This window comes from Oncorhynchus keta, chromosome 28, assembly GCF_023373465.1.
Source record: "Oncorhynchus keta strain PuntledgeMale-10-30-2019 chromosome 28, Oket_V2, whole genome shotgun sequence".
In the NCBI taxonomy this organism is placed as follows: domain Eukaryota; kingdom Metazoa; phylum Chordata; class Actinopteri; order Salmoniformes; family Salmonidae; genus Oncorhynchus; species Oncorhynchus keta.
In genome coordinates, this window is record NC_068448.1 from 70,074,041 (window position 1) to 70,097,635 (window position 23,595).

A 23,595-nucleotide genomic window follows, 5' to 3' on the forward strand; every position below is an offset into this window, starting at 1 on the left:
GGACTCCTTTTTTCCCAAATACTTGTTTTTTCCACACATTTTCCATCATTGTCCATTTATTCATGTTTTGGGAGCATTGAACTGAACCCATGGCAACAGCCTTTAATGGTAGTAGTACTTAACCACATTGGATGGATGTAGATAATTACATAATTTAATTGTTACTGTAACAACATTCATTGCATTCGGAAAGTATTCAGACCCCTTGACTTGGATAACATTTTCCCTCATGAATCTACACATACTATCCCATAATGACAAAGCAAAAACAATGTTTGCTGAAATATCACATTTACATAAGTATTCAGACTTTTTACTCCATAATTTGTTGAAATACCTTTGGCAGCGATTATAGCCTTGGGTCTTCTTGGGTATAACATTACAAGCTTGGCACACCTGCACAGCTATTTACTGATCTCTCCAGAGATGTTCGATCAAGTTTAAGTCCGGGCTCTGGCTGGGCTACTCAAGGACATTCAGGGACGTGTCCCAAAGCCACTCCTGCCTTGTCTTGGCGTGTGCTTGGGGTCGTTGTCCTGTTTGAAGGTGAACCTTCGCCCCAATCTTAGGTTCTGAGCGCTCTGGAGCAAGTTTTCATTAAAGCTGTCTCTGTACTTTGCTCCTTTCTTATTTTCCTCGATCCTGACTAGTCTCCCAGTCCTTGCTGCTGAACAACATCCCAATAGCATGATGCTGCTACCACCATGCTTCATAGCAGGGTTGGTGCCTAGTTTCCTCCAGACGTGACGCTTGGCATTTAGGCCAAAGAGTTAAATCTTGGTTTCATCAGACCAGAGAATCTTGTGTCTCATGGTCTGACAGTCCTTTGGGTGCCTTTTGGCAAACTCCAAGTGGGCTGTCATATACCTTTTACTGAGGAGCGGCTTCCGTCTGGCCACTCTACCATAAAGGCCTGATTGGAAGGTTCTCCCATCTCCACAGAGGAGCTCTGGAGCTCTGTCAGAGTGGCCATCGGGTTCTTGGTCACCTCTCTGACCAAGGCCCATCTCCCCCAAGTTTGGCTGAGGGTACAGTTCTAGGAATAGTCTTGGTGGTTCCAAACTTCTTCCATTTAAGAATGATCTTGGGGACCTTCAATGCTGCAGACATTTTTTGGTACCCTCTCCCAGATCTGTGCTTTGACACAATCCTGTCTCGGAGCTCTACGGACAATCCCTTCGACCTCATGGCTTGATTTTTGCTTTGAAATGCACTGTCAACTGTGGGGCCTTATATAGACAGGTGTGTGCCTTTACATCATGTCCAATCAATTGAATTTGCCACAGGTGGACTCCAATCAAGTTGTAGAAACATCTCAAGGATGATCAATGGAAACAGGATTCACCTGGACTCAATTCTCATAGCAAAGAGTCTGAATACTTATGTAAATAAGGTATTTCTGTTTAATTTTTTTTTTAATACATTTGCAAAAAAATCCCCCAAACTGTTTTTGCTTTGTCATTATTGGGTATTGTGTGTAGATTGATGAGGAAAAACATTTATTTCATACATTTTAGAATACGGCTGTAACGTAACAAAATGCAGAAAAGGGAAGGGGTCTGAATACTTTCCGAATGCATCATATACTGTTATTTGTTTTGTACTATTACGCAACTGCATTATAAGTAGACTATATTAATTATGTTAATTAACCCATCAAACTACTCTCCGTAGTAACAAAGAACGATGTACTCCTGTTGCGCTATAATTCTATATTTGGGGGGATTATTCCTGATCGCTTTGTCGCCAAATCTAATTATGAACTTTGGCTCCCAGGTAGGCATGAAGAGCTTTGTGCAATTATAGTGTTATTACAGTGTTGCTTTATAATTCTCTTGATTCTCTAACTTCCTTAGCCCATGATGTGTACAATACAACCGGCTCTGTGTTGTCGCTCCTCTCTTGCTGAGTTTTCCGGACTGACTGCTGCTTCCACGGAACAATATTTTCTCCCTCCCGCACGTACCCCTGCACCTGCCAGTGTTCAGTCAAGCATAGACTTCCCAAAGAAAGACTCAACAGTCTATAAATATCACCCCCACACTGCTCCCTACAGATCTGCTATCTTAATTTGATCACTGAGCTGCAGGAAATGCAAATTGTAGTGTATTCAAGGTTTAACCTCGTCAGGCCAAAGGACAGTGGGGGGTTGGTGGCCTAGTGGTTACAGTGTTAGGCCGGTAACCGAAAGGTTGCTAGTTTGAATCCCCGAGCGATATGATGAAACTGGCACGCAGGAGAACCGCCACAGGAAAGGAAGACCCAGAGTTACCTCTGATCATTAGAGGTAACTGCACCTCAGATTGCAGCCCAAATAAATATTTCACAGAGTTCAAGTAACAGACACATCTCAACATCAACTGTTCAGAGGAGACTGAGAAAATCATGCCTTCATGGTCAAATTGCTGCAAAAAAACTACTAAAGGACACCAATAAGAGGAGGAGACTTGCTTGGGCCAAGAAACACAAGCAATGGACATGAGACTGGTGGAAATTAGTCTACATTTTTGGTTCCAACTGCCGTGTCTTTGTGAGACGCAGAGTGGTTGAACGGATGACCACTGCATGTGTGGTTCCCACCGTGAAGAATGTAGGAGGAGGTGTGATGCTGTGGGAGTGTTTTGCTGGTGACACTGTCAGTGATTTATTTAGAATTCACACTTAACCATCATGGCTAACTCAGCATTCTGCAGCGATATGTCATCCCATCTGATTTGCGCTTAGTGGGACTATCATTAGTTTTTCAACAGGACAATGACTCAACACACCTCCAGGCTGTGTAAGGGCTATTTGACCAAGAAGGAGAGTGATGGAGTGCTACATCAGATGACCTGGCCTCCACAATCACCCGACCTCAACCCAATTGAGATGGTTTGGGATGAGTTGGACTGCAGAGTGAAGGAAAATCAGCCAACAAGTGCATATGTGGGAACTCCTTCAAGACTGTTGGAAAAGCATTCCAGGTGAAGCTGGTTGATTGAATGACACGAGTTTGCAAAGCTGTCATCAAGGCAAAGGGTGGCTTCTTTTGAAGAATCTCAAATCTAAAATATATTATGATTTGTTTAACACTTTTTTGGTAACTAGTGTTATTTCATAGTTTTGATATCTTCACTATTATTCGTCAATGTAGAAAATGGTAAAAATAAAGAAAAACACTTGAATGAGTAGGTGTGTCCAAGGTTTTGACTGGTGCTGAATCCAATGGTACAAACAAACCCACGATGTTGAAAACAGGTAAGATGTCCAAAACGCGCCGGCATCACGACGGGACTGAAGGCAATCTAAAGTTTGTAATTTCCACTTAATCATTTCAGACTTGATTTGCCCTAAATAAAAATGTATCAACTCCTACAAAAATGTTGATGAATTATTATCCACATAATAATTCCCATTTACTGTTGAGAAGCAGGGTCAAATTATGATGGCGTATCTGTACGTACAAACCAGCTCAAGCTGAGGCTGAGAATAGAACAGTAGCTTTGAGGCAGTGTGCTGCTCTTCCATGCAGAATGCTCAACCTTTTGCTTTCATGAGAAATTATGAAATGAATTAGTCCACCACACACACGCACACTAAACTGTGATGGTGGAAAAGGAGGTACTGTGTCATTATGCTTAATGTCTCCTAAGCTTTGGGGTTTTACAAAGGTGTTATTAGTGATGATCTCCCTGAACAAAATGATCTCCACAGGTGGTCTTGTTCAAGGTAAAAATCCTCAGGACCACCCGGGCTTTGGCTATGTATAACCAGCCAGGTAGTTCCCAGCACACCTTTTTGTTCTCGCACTGATCTGTGTTCTGTCTGTATCTTACAGGTAGCGATGTGCATTCGTGGGGCATGAGCTTAATCCATGCATTACTGTGTGCACATATCGGTTAACAGACATCTTATTATCCTCTCATGAGAGTAGAACTCTTAATCAGCAGAGGAAGTTCTGTAATAAAATCACCACGTTATACTGCTAGGAACCTGTCAACACAGGCACATGCCAGAAAAGCGCTACGCAGGGAAGTTGTGAGAGAGAGATGGAGAGTTCCAGAATAACAGGAGAGCAGAAGCAGTAGGGAGGGTGGGTTGGCAGGGCTTTGCTCAGAGCCAATCAACTGTCAGAGAAAAAGAGTGTGTTTGTGTGTGTGTGAGATTAGTCTCCTTTTAGCAGCCTCTCTGTGATGCTGCCTAATTTAAAGGGACAACACACACTGCAGACAGCTGCACATGACAATCTACAGCAGCACGGACTCTTGCTGCTGCACGCCTGTGGACCAGATATAACAAAGATTCAAAGAGAGGGAGGTAGAACGAGAAAGCGAGAGCTAGAAAAAGATAGAGAGCGCGAGGAAGCTCCAGGGAAAGGAGGACAGAACTCTTTGTCTTGAAAAGTGTGTTTAAGAGGAATCGCCACTGAAAGTTTATATGAGAGGCCAGCTCTCCTCTGGGGAGTGAAGCTTTCAGCCTGGCTGGCTACTTTCTTGCTCTTCCTTCAGATGTTTCTACTGTGAACTATTTGGCTGGCTCACATCTCCAGTCTCTCCACACGGTCTATATATAAGAGTACCCCTGGGACCATTCACGTGGATTGACGGTCACTACTCAGCACTGTCCTTGGATCAGTTTTGCACAGCTCCTAAAGGAGATGATTTACCTGGCTGACCTGAGCTAGGATCAGATTATCTTGGAGTGCGGATTTTGCGAGAAGGGGAACATTGAAGCTTGAATCGGGTCTTGTTCAGGCTTGATTGAATCCGATAACTCCTATTTAGTCGGATATGTTCTACTTGGGTTTATACACTATACTTGTGTCCCATCGTGCCCCATGAAGCGATTTGGGAGCCTGAGGGCGAGCAAGAAGAAGAAGGAGCCAGACAGACGGACAGGGAGGAGGCAGTCCGAGCCCCACGGCCTCTTGGGAAACAGTAAGCGGGCAGCATTTGTAGACACACTAATACCAGTACTGTAAGTGTGTGAGTCTTTAGAAAAGTGTAAGTGTGTGAGTTTGCTTGGATCTAACATCAGAGTCCATTGTTTTCTCAAGTAGTTGATGTGATGACTTATGTGATACTGGAAGGCTTGGAAGCCTAAGATGTTATGATGTCACCAGAGGATTGCTAACATGAAAAGCCAGGGAGCAAGACAGAGTTTCTATTGTGGGTGAAATAAGGAAATTGCAACCATTAAGGCAGATCAATGATATGTTACTGTAACATAGGGGAAGAAAATGGTTTCATTTGGCCAAAATAAAAATAAAAACATGTATTGTGTGAACTCCTTTACTTTGCCAAACGCCATAAAGTTTACAGCTAATTCGTAGCTGTTGTGGAAATTCTCCACCGGGATAGACTGCAGAAACAGTCCCTTTTTATTCTTGCAAGCCCAGATATTTTGGGCCTGATCTCAACTCAGGTTAGTGCACTTTCACTGTGGGTGTAGAGCTCATTTCCTAGATTGTCTGTCCTCCTTTGGATTGATACTGAGCTCTCTAACGACCTTGCACAGTGAGGAAAGGAAAGGATACACTCCTTCCACACACACACACGCACACGCACACACGCACACACACTTATTTTTAACGTCAGGGAATGAAATATGGTTCGGATTAGGTATTGTAAACTAAAACCAGCCTTTTACGTAATCACCATGGCTGCTCTGCTGCCTGTCAATGAGAATGGAGTGACAGATTACAGTGTGAAAGCCAGAGATTACAGGATGACTTCTGGAGATGGCTATCTCAGAATAACAGCCAAATTCAGACTGCACAGACAGTTGCTATTTTGATGTTATGCTGAGGATTTTTAGATTCACATTTAAAAGTGGAATTGAGGTAATTCCTCAGAAAGCACATGGTAGTGTTCATTACAGATTTTTATAAAAGTTTTGAGCTAAATTTTGTGTTTCTTTTTGGACAAGTTCTTGTAGTCTCGACCTGTTTCTGTCCGTTTTCTTCGTCCGGTCCTATTAAACAGGACCCAGGTGTTTCAGTCTAAGAGGAAACTCTACACATTTTGCCTTGCTGTGGGGTTGAAGGCGTGAGGTGATTCTTAAAGCGTTGCTCAACTTGTCATTGTACCCCTGACCTGCCAGCTGTCACAGGTTCACTCCAGACCTGACTGCCCTCGACCAGCACAAAAACATCCTGTGGCGGACTGCAATAGCATCGAATAGCCCCCGTGATATGCAACTGTTCAGGGAAGTCAGGAACCAATACACGCAGTCAGTCAGGAAAGCTAAGGCCAGCTTCTTCAGGCAGAAGTTTGCATCCTGTAGCTCCAACTCCAAAAGTTCTGGGACACTGTGAAGTCCATGGAGAACAAGAGCACCTCCTCCCAGCTGCCCACTGCACTGAGGCTAGGAAACACGGTCTCCACCGATAAATCCATGATTATCGAAAACTTCAATAAGCACTTCTCAACGGCTGGCCATGCCTTCCGCCTGGCTACTCCAACCTCGGCCAACAGCTCCGCCCCCCGTAGTTCCTCACCCAAGCCTCTCCAGGTTCTCCTTTACCCAAATCCAGATAGCAGATGTTCTGAAAGAGCTGCAAAACCTGGACCCGTACAAATCAGCTGGGCTTGACAATCTGGACCCGCTATTTCTGAAACTATCTGCCGCCATTGTCGCAACCCCTATTACCAGCCTGTTCAACCTCTCTTTCATATCGTCTGAGATCCCCAAGGATTGAAAGCTGCCGCAGTCATCCCCCTCTTCAAAGGGGGAGACACCCTGGACCCAAACTGTTACAGACCTATATCAATCCTGCCCTGCCTATCTAAGGTCTTCGAAAGCCAAGTCAACAAACAGGTCACTGACCATCTCGAATCCCACCGTACCTTCTCCGCTGTGCAATCTGGTTTCCGAGCCGGTCACGGGTGCACCTCAGCCACACTCAAGGTACTAAATGATATCATAACCGCCATCGATAAAAGACAGTACTGTGCAGCCGTCTTCATCGACCTCGCCAAAGCTTTCGACTCTGTCAATCACCAAATTCTTATCGGCAGACTCAACAGCCTCGGTTTTTCGGATGACTGCCTTGCCTGGTTCACCAATTACTTTGCAGACAGAGTTCAGTGTGTCAAATCAGAGGGCATGCTGTCCGGTCCTCTGGCAGTCTCTATGGGGGTGCCACAGGGTTCAATTCTCGGGCCGACTCTTTTCTCTGTATATATCAATGATGTTGCTCTTGCTGCGGGCGATTCCCTGATCCACCTCTACGCAGACGACACCATTCTATATACTTTCGGCCTGTCATTGGACACTGTGCTATCCAACCTCCAAACGAGCTTCAATGCCATACAGCACTCCTTCCGTGGCCTCCAACTGCTCTTAAACGCGAGTAAAACCAAATGCATGCTTTTCAACCGATCGCTGCCTGCACCCGCATGCCCGACTAGCATCACCACCCTGGATGGTTCCAACCTTGAATATGTGGACATCTATAAGTACCTAGGTGTCTGGCTAGACTGCAAACTCTCCTTCCAGACTCACATCAAACATCTCCAATCAAAAATCAAATCCAGAGTCGGCTTTCTATTCCGCAACAAAGCCTCCTTCACTCACGCTGCCAAGCTTACCCTAGTAAAACTGACTATCCTACCGATCCTCGACTTCGGCGATGTCATCTACAAAATGGCTTCCAACACTCTACTCAGCAAACTGGATGCAGTCTATCACAGTGCCATCCGTTTTGTCACTAAAGCACCTTATACCACCCACCACTGCGACTTGTATGCTCTAGTCGGCTGGCCCTCACTACATATTCGTCGCCAGACCCACTGGCTCCAGGTCATCTACAAGTCCATGCTAGGTAAAGCTCCGCCTTATCTCAGTTCACTGGTCACGATGGCAACACCCATCCGTAGCGCGCTCCAGCAGGTGTATCTCACTGATCATCCCTAAAGCCAACACCTCATTTGGCCGCCTTTCGTTCCAGTACTCTGCTGCCTGTGACTGGAACGAATTGCAAAAATCGCTGAAGTTGGAGACTTTTATCTCCCTCTCCAACTTCAAACATCAGCTATCCGAGCAGCTAACCGATCGCTGCAGCTGTACATAGTCTATAGGTAAATAGCTCACCCTTTTTCACCTACCTCATTCCCATACTGTTTTTATACTGTTTTTATTTATTTACTTTTCTGCTCTTTTGCACACCAATATCTCTACCTGTACATGCCCATCTGATCATTTATCACTCCAGTGTTAATCTGCAAAATTGTATTATTCGCCTACCTCCTCATGCCTTTTGCACACATTGTATATAGACTGCCCATTTTTTTCTACTGTGTTATTGACTTGCTAATTGTTTACTCCATGTGTAACTCTGTGTTGTCTGTTCACACTGCTATGCTTTATCTTGGCCAGGTCGCAGTTGCAAATGAGAACTTGTTCTCAACTAGCCTACCTGGTTAAATAAAGGTGAAATAAATAAAAAATAAAAAGTGGATGCTGGAGGTATGGAACGTAGCCTAGTGGTTAGAGCGTTGAACTAGTAACCGAAAGGTTGCAAGTTCGAATCCCCGAGCTGACAAGGTACAAATCTGTCGTTCTACCCCTGAACAGGCAGTTAACCCACTGTTCCTAGGCCGTCATTGAAAATAAGAATTTGTTCTTAACTGACTTGCCTAGTTAAATAAAGGTAAAAAAATACAAATAAAATAAAAAAATCTGTCATATTATAACACACACACATAAACACACTGTAAGGTGTTGTATTTGGCACGTGACAAATAAATTAGATTTGAACCACAGTTTAGCGTTCCCTCAACGCTATCAAAGGTTGTGATGGATTGACTGTCAGGTGTTTACATGTCTGTAATGGAATTAAGCAATTGAATTCAATGTAAAATGTGGCAGGAATGACGGCCTACATCAGCCAAACCTGGGCCAATTGTGTACCGCCCTATGGGACTCCCAATTAGGGCCGGTTGTGATACAGCCTGGATTCAAACCAGGGTATATAGTGATATCTCTAACACTGAGATGCAGTGCCTTAGACTGCTGCACCACTTGGGAGCCCCAGAAAACAAGAGGGCTACAAATAGTATGTTATGGTGTGGGGAGCATTTTCCTGGCATGGTTTCGGTCCACTTGTAGAATCTATGCCAAGGTGCGTTGAAGCTGTTCTGGTTGCTTATGGTGGCCAAACACCCCTTTCGACACTATGTTGGTGTTTCCTTTATTTGGCCAATCCAGTTATTTTTTGAGAAACTGTTGATCCTGTGTGACTAAATTATGTTCTCTAGTGTATTTTGAACATTAAGAGCGGGCTCCTGTGGTTGGTTTTAAAATAATAGTAATAATAATAACGTTTAAATTGAATTTTTAAATGCCTCTTGGGCCCAGCCCCTGACTCACACAATTGACCAGTCACATTTACTTTTTATGCAGCTTATTTATTTATTTTAATGAATCAGTTACCCAATCAAGGCAGGACACCCCCAGTTACCCTCCTCCTCTCCCCCCTCCATCTGATGATTAGCAGAGTTGCAGCAGGTTGTCTACACTCATTGAGAGTGGGCTCCTGAATCCTCCTGTGGTTGGCGGTTGCAGTAAAAAAACATTTATAATAAAAAAAATATATATATACGGTATACATTTCCTTTATTTTGATTTATTTACTTCTACCTCTCGCCACGGGCCTGGGTCCAGGGGCTTCAGTCCCGGTAAGCCCCTGCATTAAACCGGCCCTGCTGACATGAAGTAGATTTGATTGATATCCCCCTCATTCGTTGTCTTGAAACGACCCAGCTCAGAAGTTCTTAAAACATCATGATGATCACCTCAGTATGTAAACATGTCAAACATGTGCTCCATAAGATATGAGGCATTTCATCTAGTCGCGCATTGTAAGCTCTTTGAGCCTTCAAATAGCCTCCACAATAATGGCCAAACACAAACAGCTTTTAAAGAACCTTTTGGATCAACTTTACTCATCACAGGGCTGGCACTTGATCATATTGGTATATTTTCTGCCTTGACATTGTGGATGGCAACACTCCATTCTAGTAATAAAAGTAGGGTTGTGTTCATTAGGCACTAAACTGAAGAAATGTGAGTAAATCAGCAAGGAACTACCTGGAACTGATATGAAATGCTCATAGTTATTAAGTTCTGCATCACATACTGCATGCACTGATTCTTTCTTTACAGCCTTTCCTCTCCTCTAGTTTTAGAAAGTGAAATGTTTGAATACATTCATTTTTAGACTGTCCATTGTTTGGGTTGAGCAACGGGTGCCATAACCCTGACTCGTAAGACGTCACAACAGTCTTGTCTGTGTTCACAGATTGCAGTTAGAATGTCATCTGGATTTAATCCAAACTAGAAACCAGGTGTTTTCAGGAAAATTCAAAACTGCATTAATCCTGCACTACACAGAATGTTTAAATGTGTATCCACTTGAGTTCTGTTTCACATGGATGAATGCAGTTGTTGTCTCACCTCAGTAGGTGGCACTGTTGACTTCCTTAACAATTTGAATATCTACTTTTTTTCCCCCAAAAGTAGCCAAAATGTGTGAATGTTTATAATTTATACAGAGCATGTTGGTGCAAGCCTATGAAAGAGGGTACTGTTCCATGTTTAGTATAATGTGGTCAGAGTATTTTCACACTTTAAAACAGCACCACTTTCCTGTCTGGCTGTCATATAAAGTTCAAGTCGGAAATTTACATACACCTTAGCCAACTATATTTAAACTCAGTTTTTCACAATTCCTGACATTTAATCTGTCACGATCGTCGTAGTGAGGAGACCAAAGCGCAGCGCCGTGTGAATACATACTTTTAATGAATGACGAAAAAAACACGAAGTACACTAAACAAACAAAATAACAAAACGAACGTGACCGCTATCGAAACTGAGTGCTAAAATGCAACATCACATAGACAATAACCCACGAAATACCCAAAGAAGATGGCTGCCTAAATATGGTTCGCAATCAGAGACAACGATAAACAGCTGCCTCTAATTGAGAACCAATCTAGGCAACCATAGACATACATAAACTTATACTTACAAAACCCCTAGACAGTACAAAAACACATACATCACCCATGTCGCACCCTGACCTAACCAAAATATATAAAGAAAACAAAGAATACTCAGGTCAGGGCGTGACATAATCCTAGTAAAAATTAGTTAGGATCACCACTTTATATTAAGAATGTGAAATGTCAAAATAATAGTAGAGAAATTAAATTGTTTAACTTGGGTCAAACGTTTTGGGTAGCCTTCTATTTTTGTTTCATCAGACAAGAGGACATTTCTCCAAAAAGTATGATCTTTGTCCCCATGTGCAGTTGCAAACCGTAGTCTGGCTATTTTTATGTCGGTTTGGAGAAGTGGCTTCTTCCTTGCTGAGCGGCCTTTCAGGTTATGTCGATATATGACTTGTTTTATTGTGGATATAGATACTTTGGTGTTTATACATGGTGTTTATACTTGCGTACTATTGTTTGTACAGATTTTGTTTGGTACCTTTAGGCGTTTGGAAAAACAAATTCAGAGGTCTTGGCTGATTTATTTAGATTTTCCCATGATGTCAAGCTAAGAGGCACTGAGTTTGAAGGTAGGCCTTGAAATACATCCACAGGTACACCTCCAGTTGACTCAAATTATGTCAATTAGGCTATCAGAAGCTTCTAAAGCCATGACATAATTTTCTGTAATTTTCCAAGCTGTTTAAAGCTGCCAACTTATTGTATGTAAACTTCTGACCCACTGGAATTGTGATACAGTGAATTATAAGTGAAATAATCTGTCTGTGAACAATTGTTGGAAAAATGACTTGTGTCATAAATAACGTAGACATCCTAACCGACTTGCCAAAACTATAGTTTCTTTTTCAATTTAAAAAAAAAATATTTTATTTTGCATTTTCCAATTACGAACATTCAAAACAAAAGTGAAAAGATATTAGACAACGATAGGACAAAGTGACAGTAACAGACGAACATAACAAAAATAAATAATAATTATAGTTATATAAACAAACATACAATAATAAAAAAATATATATATATAAAAAAAAAAAATAACGAGACATTGGATCACCTGCCGTAGGCTACATAATATACATTACGTGTGAAACATTATGTGAGGATTATATATAGATTCAATCAATGAGATGTGGGGGGAGATTCTCCATATAGTCAATAAAAGGTTGCCAAATTCTGTAAAATGTCTTTAACTTATTCCTCAAGCAGTAAGTGATTTTCTCCAAAGGGATACAACTATTAACTTCCGAAAGCCACATTGCAACTGGCAGGGAGGAATCCAATTTCCATTTCAAGGCAATACATTTCTTGGCAATCGCTAGCAATATTTATGTTAGCTTTATAGTATGGCTTTGCCTAAGATTGGTGTTAGTAAAGTTACCCAGTAGACAGACCTCCGGGTCTAAAGGGAATGCAACCCCGTGAATTGAGGACATGGTATCGCATACCCCCTGCCAGAAACCGTGTAGTTTTGAACACTGCCAAGTGGAATGGAGGAATGTTCCTTCATCTGAGCCACATATAAAACATAGGGAGGAGATGTCTGAGTTGAACCTGTGCAGTCTAGATGGGGTGATATAGAGCTGATGGAGGAAATTAAACTGGATCAGTCTGTATCTGGAGTTCTGGAGTTCAATGTGAATGTAACCCCATCCCTGCATAGGTCACTCCACAGATCCTCATCAAGATAAATACCCAGATCTCTCTCCCATCTAAGTCAGGGTTTATCTAGCCCAGGCAGTGTTAGTCCTGACATAAGAGCATTGTAAACACGGGAAATGGTCTTGAACAGAGGTTGGTCTGCGTGGCAGAGTTGTTCAATAGGTGACATCTTAGGTAGGTTCCATTGTCCCTTGAGAGTCACCCTAATAAAGTTTCGTAGTTGTAGGTAGCTAAAGAAGTCCCTGTTAGGCAAGTGGTATTTCTGTTTCAGCTGATCAAAAGACATAAGAACTCCCTCCTCGTAACAATGTTCCAGAAGAGTGATCCCCTTATCAGACCATGGTCTAAAGTTACTATTCTGGAAAAACATAGGGATCAATCTATTGTTCCATAAAGGGGTTTTAGGGGAAAGGAATCCCCCTCGTCCGAACAGCTCATGCAGTTTGCACCATACCAGGACAGAATGTATGATTAAAGGGTTGTCTGTGATGGTTTTTATAGATTTTCTGTCCCATTTGTAAAACAAATCTGCCCCAGTGTCATCATTTACCTCAAGCTTTTCAATGTTCAACCATGAGGGAGAGGGACCATTGTCAAACCTCTGAGCCAGAAACCTAGACTGTGCAGCCCAGTAGTACATTCTAAAATTGGGGAGGTTTAAGCCCCCTTGACTGTAATCAAGGGTCAGTTTATCCAGGCCAACCCTAGGGGTTTTGCCGTGCCAGATAAACCGTCTGGTCAGCTTGTCGAGAGAGGAAAAAAATGCTGCGGGAACAGGGATAGGGAGAGATTGAAACAGATATAGAAACCTGGGCAGGATATTCATTTGAATTACATTGATTCTACCCAGTAGAGTGAGAGGTAAGTCCATCCATTTACAAAGGTCAACCTCCACCTTTTGCAACAAACTGGCCAGATTGAGTTTATAGGTTGTTCAGATTACCATCCACCATTTTGCCCAAATATGTGAAGCCCATAGGCGACCATCTAAAAGGAAACTTGTGCTTGATGGTATGATGGTCAAAGACAGACAACGGTAAGATTTCGCTTTTATCGAGATTGACCTTATATCCAGAGAAAGAACTATAACACTGTAGTAGGATCTGCAAGTGAGAGAGGGAGTGTTCTGGGTTTGTTAGGAATAAGATAAGGTCGTCCGCAAAGAGTGATAATTTATGGGTATGGGGGCCCACCTCAAAGCCATGTATGTCAGGGCACTTTCTAATAGCCTCAGCCAACGGTTCGATGGCGAGGGCAAAGAGGTGGGGGCTAATTGGGCAACCTTGTCTGTTCCCCCTATAAAGAGGGAAAGAGGAGGAAGTAATCCCATTGGTAGCAATCCTAGCTTTAGGAGATTTGTAGAGTGATTTAATCAAATTTACAAACACGGACTTTTCCAAGACGCGAAAGAGGTATGGCCATTCAACCCTATCAAAGGCCTTTTCAGCGTCGAGGGAGACTGCGACACCAGGTATTTTGTTTTTGTTAGCAAGGTGAATTATATCAAAGAACCTTCTGAGATTATTGGAGGACAATCTATTAATTATGAAGCCAGTCTGATCTGGGTTGACCAACAGGGGAAGACATGACTCCAGTCTCTTAGATAGCATCTTGGTGACCAGTTTACAATCTGTGTTAAGGAGAGAGATTGGTCTATAGGAGGCGCACCTGTACATAGCCCACCTATAATTTAGCCCAAACAACTACCTCTTTCCCAACTGTATTTAATTAATTTATTTATTTTGCTCCTTTGCACCCCATTATTTTTATTTCTACTTTGCACATTCTTCCATTGCAAAACTACCATTCCAGTGTTTTACTTGCTATATTGTATTTACTTTGCCACCATGGCCTTTTTTGCCTTTACCTCCCTTCTCACCTAATTTGCTCACATTGTATATAGACTTGTTTATACTGTATTATTGACTGTATGTTTGTTTTACTCCATGTGTAACTCTGTGTCGTTGTATCTGTCGAATTGCTTTGCTTTATCTTAGCCAGGTCGCAATTGTAAATGAGAACTTGTTCTCAACTTGCCTACCTGGTTAAATAAAGGTGAAATAAATAAATAAATAAAAACTTTAGCGGGTTTTTCCCTTTCTTGTGGATTACAGTAATCACTGCTTGAGAGAAGGACTCTGGACAGCAGTTGTCTTCTCTGGCTTTTTTAAGTACCTCCATAAGGTAGGGGACCAACAGCTCCCTAAATTATTTATAGAACTCTGGAGGGAAGCCATCCTCCCCAGGAGATTTATTAGAAGGTAAGGATTTAATGGCCTCCAACAATTCAGGGACTGAGAAGTGTTCACTCAGGCGCTCGCTGTCTTCCCCTGACAGGCATGGGAGGTTGAGAGAGGAGAGAAAGGAGTCTATCTCTGATAGAGCATCGCTTGATTGGGAAGTGTAGAGGTCTTCATCGTATTTCTTAAAAGTATTATTAATTTCAGTAGGGTCGAAAGATATCTCTTTAGTGAGAGTTTCTATGGCATTAATTGTCCTCTTACTTTCCTCTGCTTTCAGTTGCCATGCCAATACTTTGTGAGCTTTCTCTCCAAGCTCATAATAACGCTGTTTTGATTTAGTGATGGCCCTCTCAGCTTGATATGTGTTCAGAATATTATATTTAAGTTTTTTATTTACCAAAAGCCTGTATAGATCTTTAGTCGGGCCTCTTTGGTAGGTTTTCTATAGCTCGGAGATTTCAGATTCAAGGGCACTCAGTTCCGCACCGTGTTTTTTCTTCAGCCCTTTAGTATAGGAAATAATCTGTCCCCTCAGGTAGGCCTTCAATGTGTCCCAAAGAATGAAGCTGTCAGGAGCAGAGGGTTTGTTTGTCAAAGTAAAAATATTGATCTGCTCTTTGATGAATGCACAAAATTCAGGTTGCTTTAGGAGTGTAGAATTTAGTCTCCATCTATATGCTCCATTTACCTTGGTTGGAATGGAGATTGATAATACCAGAGGAGAATGGTCACTAAGCAATCTGGGGAGATACTCGACATCTAACACTCTATGAAACAGTTGTGTCGAAAGTAAAAAGTTATCTATGCGTGTGTGTGTCTTGTGTGGGTGTGAATAAAAAGAGTCGTCCCTATCCTGTGGGTGCAACTGTCTCCAGATGTCTAGTAAATTGAGATCTTTCATGAATGACATGGTGAGCTTGCCGGCTTTGGTAAGAAGTGAGGGTTTATCAGAAGACCTATCAAGAACTGTATCTAAGCAAAAATTAAAATCTCCTCCAACCAGTAGCCATCTTGGTGGTGCTTGAGCAACCTGAAGGAAGACATTCTGAATAAACATATGGTCCTCGAAGTTAGGAGCATAAATATTCAATAGGGTCCAAGACTCTAAAAACATATGCCCCTGCACCAAAACAAACCTGCCAGAGGGATCAGAGATGGTGTTGTTGACGCAGAAGGGGATGTGTCTACTTATCAAAATTGCAGTTCCTCTTGCTTCGGAGTTAAAAGAGGATGCCAAAACTTGTCCTACCCATTCCCTCTTCAATTTCTTGTGTTCACTGGCTGTAAGATGTGTTTCTTGTAAAAACACAATGTCAGCCTTTAATTTCTTAAGGTATGTATAGACTCTTTTCCTTTTAATCGGGCTGTTAAAACCTTTTACGTTGAATGTGACATATTTTAGTGGATTAAGCATAGGTTGGGTTTCAAATATGTAACTGAATAGAAATCTATCATATGCAGATAATTAGGAAATGTTTGAACTTTGGTTTGAGCACAAAAGTTACCTGTGTGTCTCTTTAAGAAGGAAACAATAAACATAGAAAAAAGGAAGAAAAAAATAAAAATCCCACCCACCCCGATTGTCAGACTAGAACAACAGTCCCAACAATCAAACATGAATACACTTGTAGAGATACGTTGCTGCTCGCTTTCCATCTTGCTCTTACTAGCTAAACCTTGGCGTAAACTAAAACCTGCGAGCTCTCTAAATTGAAAACAAACGTTGTGAATAGATATTTATGGCTGAATATTTACTGCCCACGGCAAGGGCTGCTTGAGTCTCTTTACGAAAGATTAACATAAATGAGGGGGAAAGCAGTGGGCCTAAACCCACTTATTGCTTCGCCCAGTAGATATGGACTAAACCAAAATATACTCTCCTATATATGTAATAGAACTCACCCCGGGAAGATACGGTTAGTTGAAAATGTACAAATCAATTAAAGTGACCGGGAGATACCAGCAGTTCAATCCGGATAGGAGAAAACAAACGAACTGCATTTTATAATTTGTTCTTAACTGACTTGCCTAGTTAAATAAAGGTATAAAACAAAAAGGTTAAATGAAATAAAAAATGGAAATGATCACATCATTTGTCATTTAAGCAATAAGGCCAGAGGGTGTGTGATATATCCCCCAGAGTGGCGCAGCAGTCTAAGGCCCTGCATCTTAGTGCTAGAGGCTTACTAGCGACCCTGGTTCGATCATGGGCTGTGTCAAAACTGGCCGTGATTGGGAGTCCCGTAGGGCAGCGCACAATTGGCCCAGTGTCGTTAGGGGAGGGTTTGGCTGGGGTAGGCCGTCATTGTATAGTAAGAATTTGTTCTTAACTGACTTGCCTAGTTAATTGAAGATTTAAAAAAAATGACCAATATACCACAGCTAAGGGCTGCCAATCAGCATTTAGGGATCGAACCACCCAGTTTATAATATAATTTAGGTTACAGTAGTTATGTAAAATTAAAAGAAGTGCCCTCACATCACAGTTGATCTCAGTCTATCAACTTTCATCTAGAAGCTTTCATGTGGACTTCAAGGCTCTAAAACCCAGTGTTGAGAGAAAATAACATACACTGTCATTTATTTACCTTTAACACAATGGCAGCCATCACCATCAAAGAGCTTCCATTCAGCTATATGTGGCTATGAGTGTTTGTGTTGAGCATTTTCCCCATCACTAGTGATTCATGTCTAGCTCTGGGCAAAGTCAAAGCAGAAGGACTTTCATACTGTATGTCTGAATGGGTGACCAATGACCACTCATCCAAATGATTGGATGTCAAGAATATGCCAGCAGTATTTCTCCCTTTTAAAACACTGGAGGTGTCTCATGGCCAAGTGTGTGTGTGTGTGTATGAAGAAAACTGTCATATCAGGTTCTGTTTTGGTTTACACTGTTCTGCCCGCCCTGCAATGCATGCTGGTACACCCCACTGATTGCTCTAGCCTCTCTCTGTCACCTTACAAGACACTGTCGCAGATGGAAACTCCCTAAGAGCTCTGGCTCTCTCTCACACTCTGTTTCCATGGTTTCCTCACACCATGACATCCCATGATGCAACATGTTGATTGTCTGGAACTGTGATCAAATGAAAACCCTAGGGTTATTTGATTTCTAAGTCATTAGGATTTTTTTCCTAGTTTGTTTTAAGTGTGACACTTTTTGTTGTGTTGTATATCATTGCAGAAATAATGGAACCAAAGTAATAAGAGTTAAATGTAGGCCAACCACAACCCTGACACTCCAAATGGATTATGAACTGTCATAGAACATACAATTGTTTTATCTCTGTCCGTTTCTATTTCCCCTTTTCCCAAAGTCACTTTACTTTGTCAAACACAGTAGGTTTATTATTTGATCAGCTGGCGGGTGCTTCAGGGGAACTGTGCTTATTGATCATCTCCATCTGGTGGATGAAGTAACTTCGACACATCAAGTACCAGATACATATCTATGAAGAGGCACACAAGGTATTCACAAATAGCTCTTTTGCTAGCCAGTGAGTTCGCACAGCTACATTTCAGTACATAGAAATGTGTTGTTTATATGCCCGTCCAATGTCAAGTGTATGGTACAAAATATTTGACTTTTTGGTAGGCTCAGGGGTCGAGTGTCACTTGCACAGGAAAGTGATGCCGAAATGAAGTGAGAGAAAAGTCTTTGTTCAAGTGAAAAACGTAACCTCCGTAATTGTCAGTGAAGAGGACACTTAAAACCAGCCCTTCAAAGGGCCCTTTGAAATGTGTAGAGTGCTCTTTAGTAGAGTTCAATTGGTGCCACTGCCATTCACATGCATTAACTGTTTAATGTGTTCATAATGTATTTATAGTATGTTTATAATTCCGTGTGGAATCTATTAGCATCTTAAAAGATACAAGACAGATGCGGATATAAAATCTATATAGATATTACAGTGAGAGAGTGGCATAGGGACATGGACGCAGATATAAAACATGAGAGAGATGGAGGTAGAGATACTGACACACCAAGAGAGATATGGGGGGCAGCAGACTGTCGTTAGTGTCAGACAAGCCAGACACAAGCTGTGAGAGTGTGAGGCTAGCAGATGTTTCACAGATCACAACCATGGCGGGAAGAATCATTCCAGATGAGTCCACAGGTGGAAGCCATCATAGCACAGTACCGAGCTAGCATGTTTCTTAAAAGTTGTGGGAATGTACGTTTTTGGTTTGCCATTGGTTCTGGGAACATAGCCGTACGTTTCCTGACGGTAAAACAAAACATTTTTTAAAATATTCTGAGAATGGAAATAAAATGTTTGCCTGTTCTAGAAACAGAAATCTTTAGGTTGCAGGAAGGTTCTGAGAACGTTTTATTATTGTTCCCTGAAAGTTATCCTGGGAGTTTTTTACATTCTGAGAACAGAAATGATACGTTATTTGAAAGTAATTAAATGACGTTCTGAGAACATTCTCTAAATGTTGTGAATGTTTTGAATGAAATGTAAAGATTATTTGGAGGTTTTTGAATAACTTCCTTAAAACATTCGCTGAATGTTTCAATAAAATTGCTAGCTTAGGTTAACTGTTTTGAACTCCAAGCACAGATAGGACACATGGAAATTAATTTGCTTAGGCATTAATCATGCAAATACATAGATTTTTTTATTGTGACAAGGTGTCAGTGATATTCAAACCTATGATCTTCTGTTTTCTATCCATGGAATTAGTCCACTGCTCCACCAGGACAGAACTAGCATGCCATGTTATTTTGTTTTACTCATCGAAATCTATTCATTTTAGTGTATTCAATTAGACCCCATTTCAAAAGAAACAAGCACTCATTAAGATCAGGTGTGGCCAATTAGTGGGCACGGCCAACACACCTCAACTCACTTGACAAGATGCTGAGTACGGAATTTATGTCTTTGAATAACATTTTTAGAATGTTTTTTGAACATTACTAATGTTGTCTTGTGGTTTTTATGGAATGTTTTCTTAATTTTCTGAGAACATGACTTTAAATAGAAATATGAAGAAACCTGTAGAAAAGGTATGCTGAAATACTGAAATTCCCACAAAAGAACATTGTTTCTTAAAGTTCTCTGAACAATTTGAGAACATGACTTTAAATAGAACCACGAGGAAACCTGTAGAAAAGGTATGCTGAAATACTGAAATTCCCGCAAAAGAACATTGTTTCTTAAACGTTCTCTGAACAATTTGAGAACATGACTTTAAATAGAACCATGAGGAAACCTGTAGAAAAGGTATGCTGAGGAGGTACTGAAATTCCCACCTAAGAAGCATGTGGGGTTCTCAGAACGTTATGTTCTAGTTGGGTGTCCTGCACAATTCCCAGAACGTTGTGGGAAGGTTTAATGCAAAATAACCATAGGAAAACCACGTCCTCACCAAGCAAGCTCTTAGAAACACATGTTTCTCAGAACATTATGTGCTAGCTGAGTACCCTGCACCATTCCCATAGCATTATGAAAAGGTTGCATGCAAAATAATCATAGGACAACCACACTCTCATCAAGCTCTAAGAAACATATGGTTCTCAGAACGTTATCTGCTAGCTGGGTAAAACCTATTACCTACATTTCCAGTGGTTGGCTTGCTACATAGCAGACAAGCTGTCATTTCATGCAATTAACCTTTTGTGATTACCCAGGCAATCCAACATGTAGCATACATTATTAAAAAGACGGACAAGATGCCAGATCAGGAGTTAATGTGACATTTTTGAGGGAAGCCAACCCCTTAAATTAAATGACTGGCTGCTGGACAGACACGTGACAAATGGCTGTCTTCAGACAGGGCAGGGCAGGGCAGGGCAGGGCAGGGCAGGCAGGCTGGGAAGCAATGGCTGCTGATTTGAACCAGTAGGCCTTGTCGATGAGGTTCAAAGTGGTGCTCCGGGAGGCGGAAGGTTAATCAATCTGACATGGAGCGGGCAAAGGTTAAGTACTGTACCCCTCACTAGAGGGATGGCTTCATTCAGTAAAACAGTTGCGGAAGATAGAGAGAGTTCAAAATCCTTTTTCCTTTCTATGTGACACATTGTATATCGGATTCCCTTAACTCAACGCAGCCTGCTGGCTAGGATAAATCTGTTCAAACTCACAAACAATTAGCTTTCTGTATGAACAATTATTCAAACATAAAGATTTCTCCCCAGATCCCACATTGCTACTTTTTAGGCACTCATTCAGGGGGGAGTTTTTATGCGTTGACAGCGAGTGTTAATCCGAGTAAAAGTAATCGAGTTATGCCCTCAGCTTGTATTGTTGTTGTAATTGTAAAATATCTAATTTAGCGCTGGTCTGATGCGTGATCTTACTGTGAGCTCAGAGGACTGTGAGATAATCCTGTTTTCCAAAGGTGGTTAAACTCATTTGTTTTTAAATACGATTTGAATTACATGTTTTATTGTTTCGCAGAGGACAAAGCAGAATCTGCTTCAGAACAATGTTGTTCATCTGACCAGAATAGTATTCAGAATATTGATTTAGACTTCTAAGAGAACATGTACACTTAATCCACCACTAGGAGCTCGCTTTTCCATGATTCAGGCGGTTTCAGGCGGTTTATCCAAATCATTCTGAAGTCTTTATGGAGAAGGAAATTATGACCTTTAGAGTAATCCAAAATATCATTATAATTAGATAGACAAAATGTTTTATCTTTGTGTGTATGTCCATGTCTGCATGTTTGTGAGTGAGAGTGTGTGTGTCAGTACTCTGATGTCACCTGGTGTTTCTCATTTCTCATATGTTGCCATGGAATTCAGATGATCACCATAATCATCTTGCTTAGAAAATATTGAACCAATTTGGACTGGTGGATTTGTGTAAATGCAGGGTGTTGAAAGCAGACAGTATTACACTGGGCTATGTTTTATTCAAATGAGCCGCCACTCCATGTTTGTTTCTATGTGTGTGTGGTGGAGAGAGAGAATATGCTAATAGGGAAGCAATGCAACAGGGAGCTGTGTGTGTGTGCAAAATCTGGGGAATTGTGTGTATACATTTGGCAGAAGGGTTGTGATTCAGTAGCGCTGATGTTAATGATCCCCTGTGGGGTTACGAGGTAGAAAGAAGGATGAAGCACACACACACACACACACACACACACACACACACACACACACACACACACACACACACACACACACAAACAAAGTGGACTGCTTTTCAGATGACATCTTACTGGTGAGAGCTCTCGCCCTTCATTTCTCTCTCCCTTCATCCCTTTATCTCTCTCTCTCTCTCCCTCCATCCCTCTCTCCCTATAATGTTTTATTCTAGTCTAGGAAACTGTGTACAGTGGTCGGGGCCAGCTCTAGCCTTTTGTGGGCCCTAAGTGAGATTTGGTTGGGGGGCCCCCCATTTTGCAGGCAAAACCCTCTTGACGGGGGACAGAAGAATGTACGTTGTAAAGTATATTTCCTGCAATTCTACACATTTTGCTTACATGCTGCCCACACTGCTCGTGTTACGTGCGTCAACGAGTGTATGCGTAGGCCAGGCGCTAAAATATAACTTGCTTCTATTTTGACGCTTGATGCGCTGAAAATCCTGCCTCTCCCATCTCCTCATTGGTTTTTAAGAGCTTATACCCACGTGGGTGATTGAAAGATGAACTGAGGTCCACACTCCTGTTCAGTTGGTGGTGGTAATGCACCTTAAAGTTGGGTGCCAACCGCCACATAAAGTCCACAGAAGAAGAAGAAGACAACTGAAGGAGGAGAGATTACTAGAAACTAACTAGGTTTCCCCTTTTATCTGTTGATTCATTGTCGGAGTAGAGAACACACACAATTTTGTGGGACTCAAAATGGGTCAAAATTCTGCAAAGATCCAGATGGCCATGAACGTTTCATGTGTTTTGTCCTTCTGTGGCTCAGTTGGTAGAGCATGGCGCTTGTAACGCCAGGGTAGTGGGTTCGATTCCCGCGACCACCCATACGTAGAATGTATGCACACATGACTGTAAGTCGCTTTGGATAAAAGCGTCAGCTAAATGGCATATATTATATTATATATTATTTTGTTCTGTCCCCAAATTAATATAGTTGGTTCAGAGTTCGTTTTGATATTTCAACCTGTGTGTCCTGATCGTGTCTGGTGTGGATGGACAAAATCAATATGTGCAAGATGGTGCACGCAGATGCACACACATGCCCGGGCTAGTCAGAATGTTAGACTTATGCCATGTTAATGATATCTGAGTGAGTGACTAACAAAATCAATGGGTGCCCCCTGGAGGTCAAGGGCTTGTGCTTTGTGTGCCTGGTCGGTATTCGGACATGATTACTACAAGTTTAGATAGTCTAGCCAGCTAACTTACCATTCAAAAAATTGTTCGCTGACAAGGCTAATTGAGTGACTGTCAGTGACTGACATAACAAGAGAAAAACTGTTGATGCACAACCAAATTACGAACCTTGTGTAATCTGCTATTCTAACTCTCAACAGTAAGTTGAGACACCGAGTTCCCAAACTAGTTTTTTTTTGCGGCAGGAGCCGGCCCTGACACTGGTCTATAACCTAATAGTTTCAAAGGGAACCTCTCCTATTTAGCATGAATGGCTTGATGTAGGACAAAGTGATGTTAGGTCATTGTCATGCCGTTCACGTCTTCCGCTGTGGAGGACAGGACTCCAGGGAGGACGATTATGGAAGTCCATTTAGGAACTGTAATACGCTGAATTGGTTTATTTTTTGTTT

At 41.8% G+C, this 23,595-nt stretch overlaps 1 protein-coding gene across 5 annotated transcripts in view; it reads left to right on the forward strand.

Annotated features, from left to right (window-relative positions):
* LOC118361754 (5'-AMP-activated protein kinase subunit gamma-1) overlaps window positions 1-23,595 on the forward strand; it is a 146,064-nt gene that overhangs the window by 60,665 nt on the left and 61,804 nt on the right. The window contains exon 1 of one of the 5 annotated variants that reach the window (XM_035741949.2): window positions 4,174-4,916. The exons of the other annotated variants lie outside the window; for them this stretch is intronic. Within the exon in view, the coding sequence (XP_035597842.2) occupies window positions 4,817-4,916 (100 nt within the window). The 5' untranslated portion in view covers window positions 4,174-4,816. Of the gene's footprint in view, window positions 1-4,173; window positions 4,917-23,595 lie in introns of those variants that run through there. 5 annotated transcript variants of the gene reach the window in all.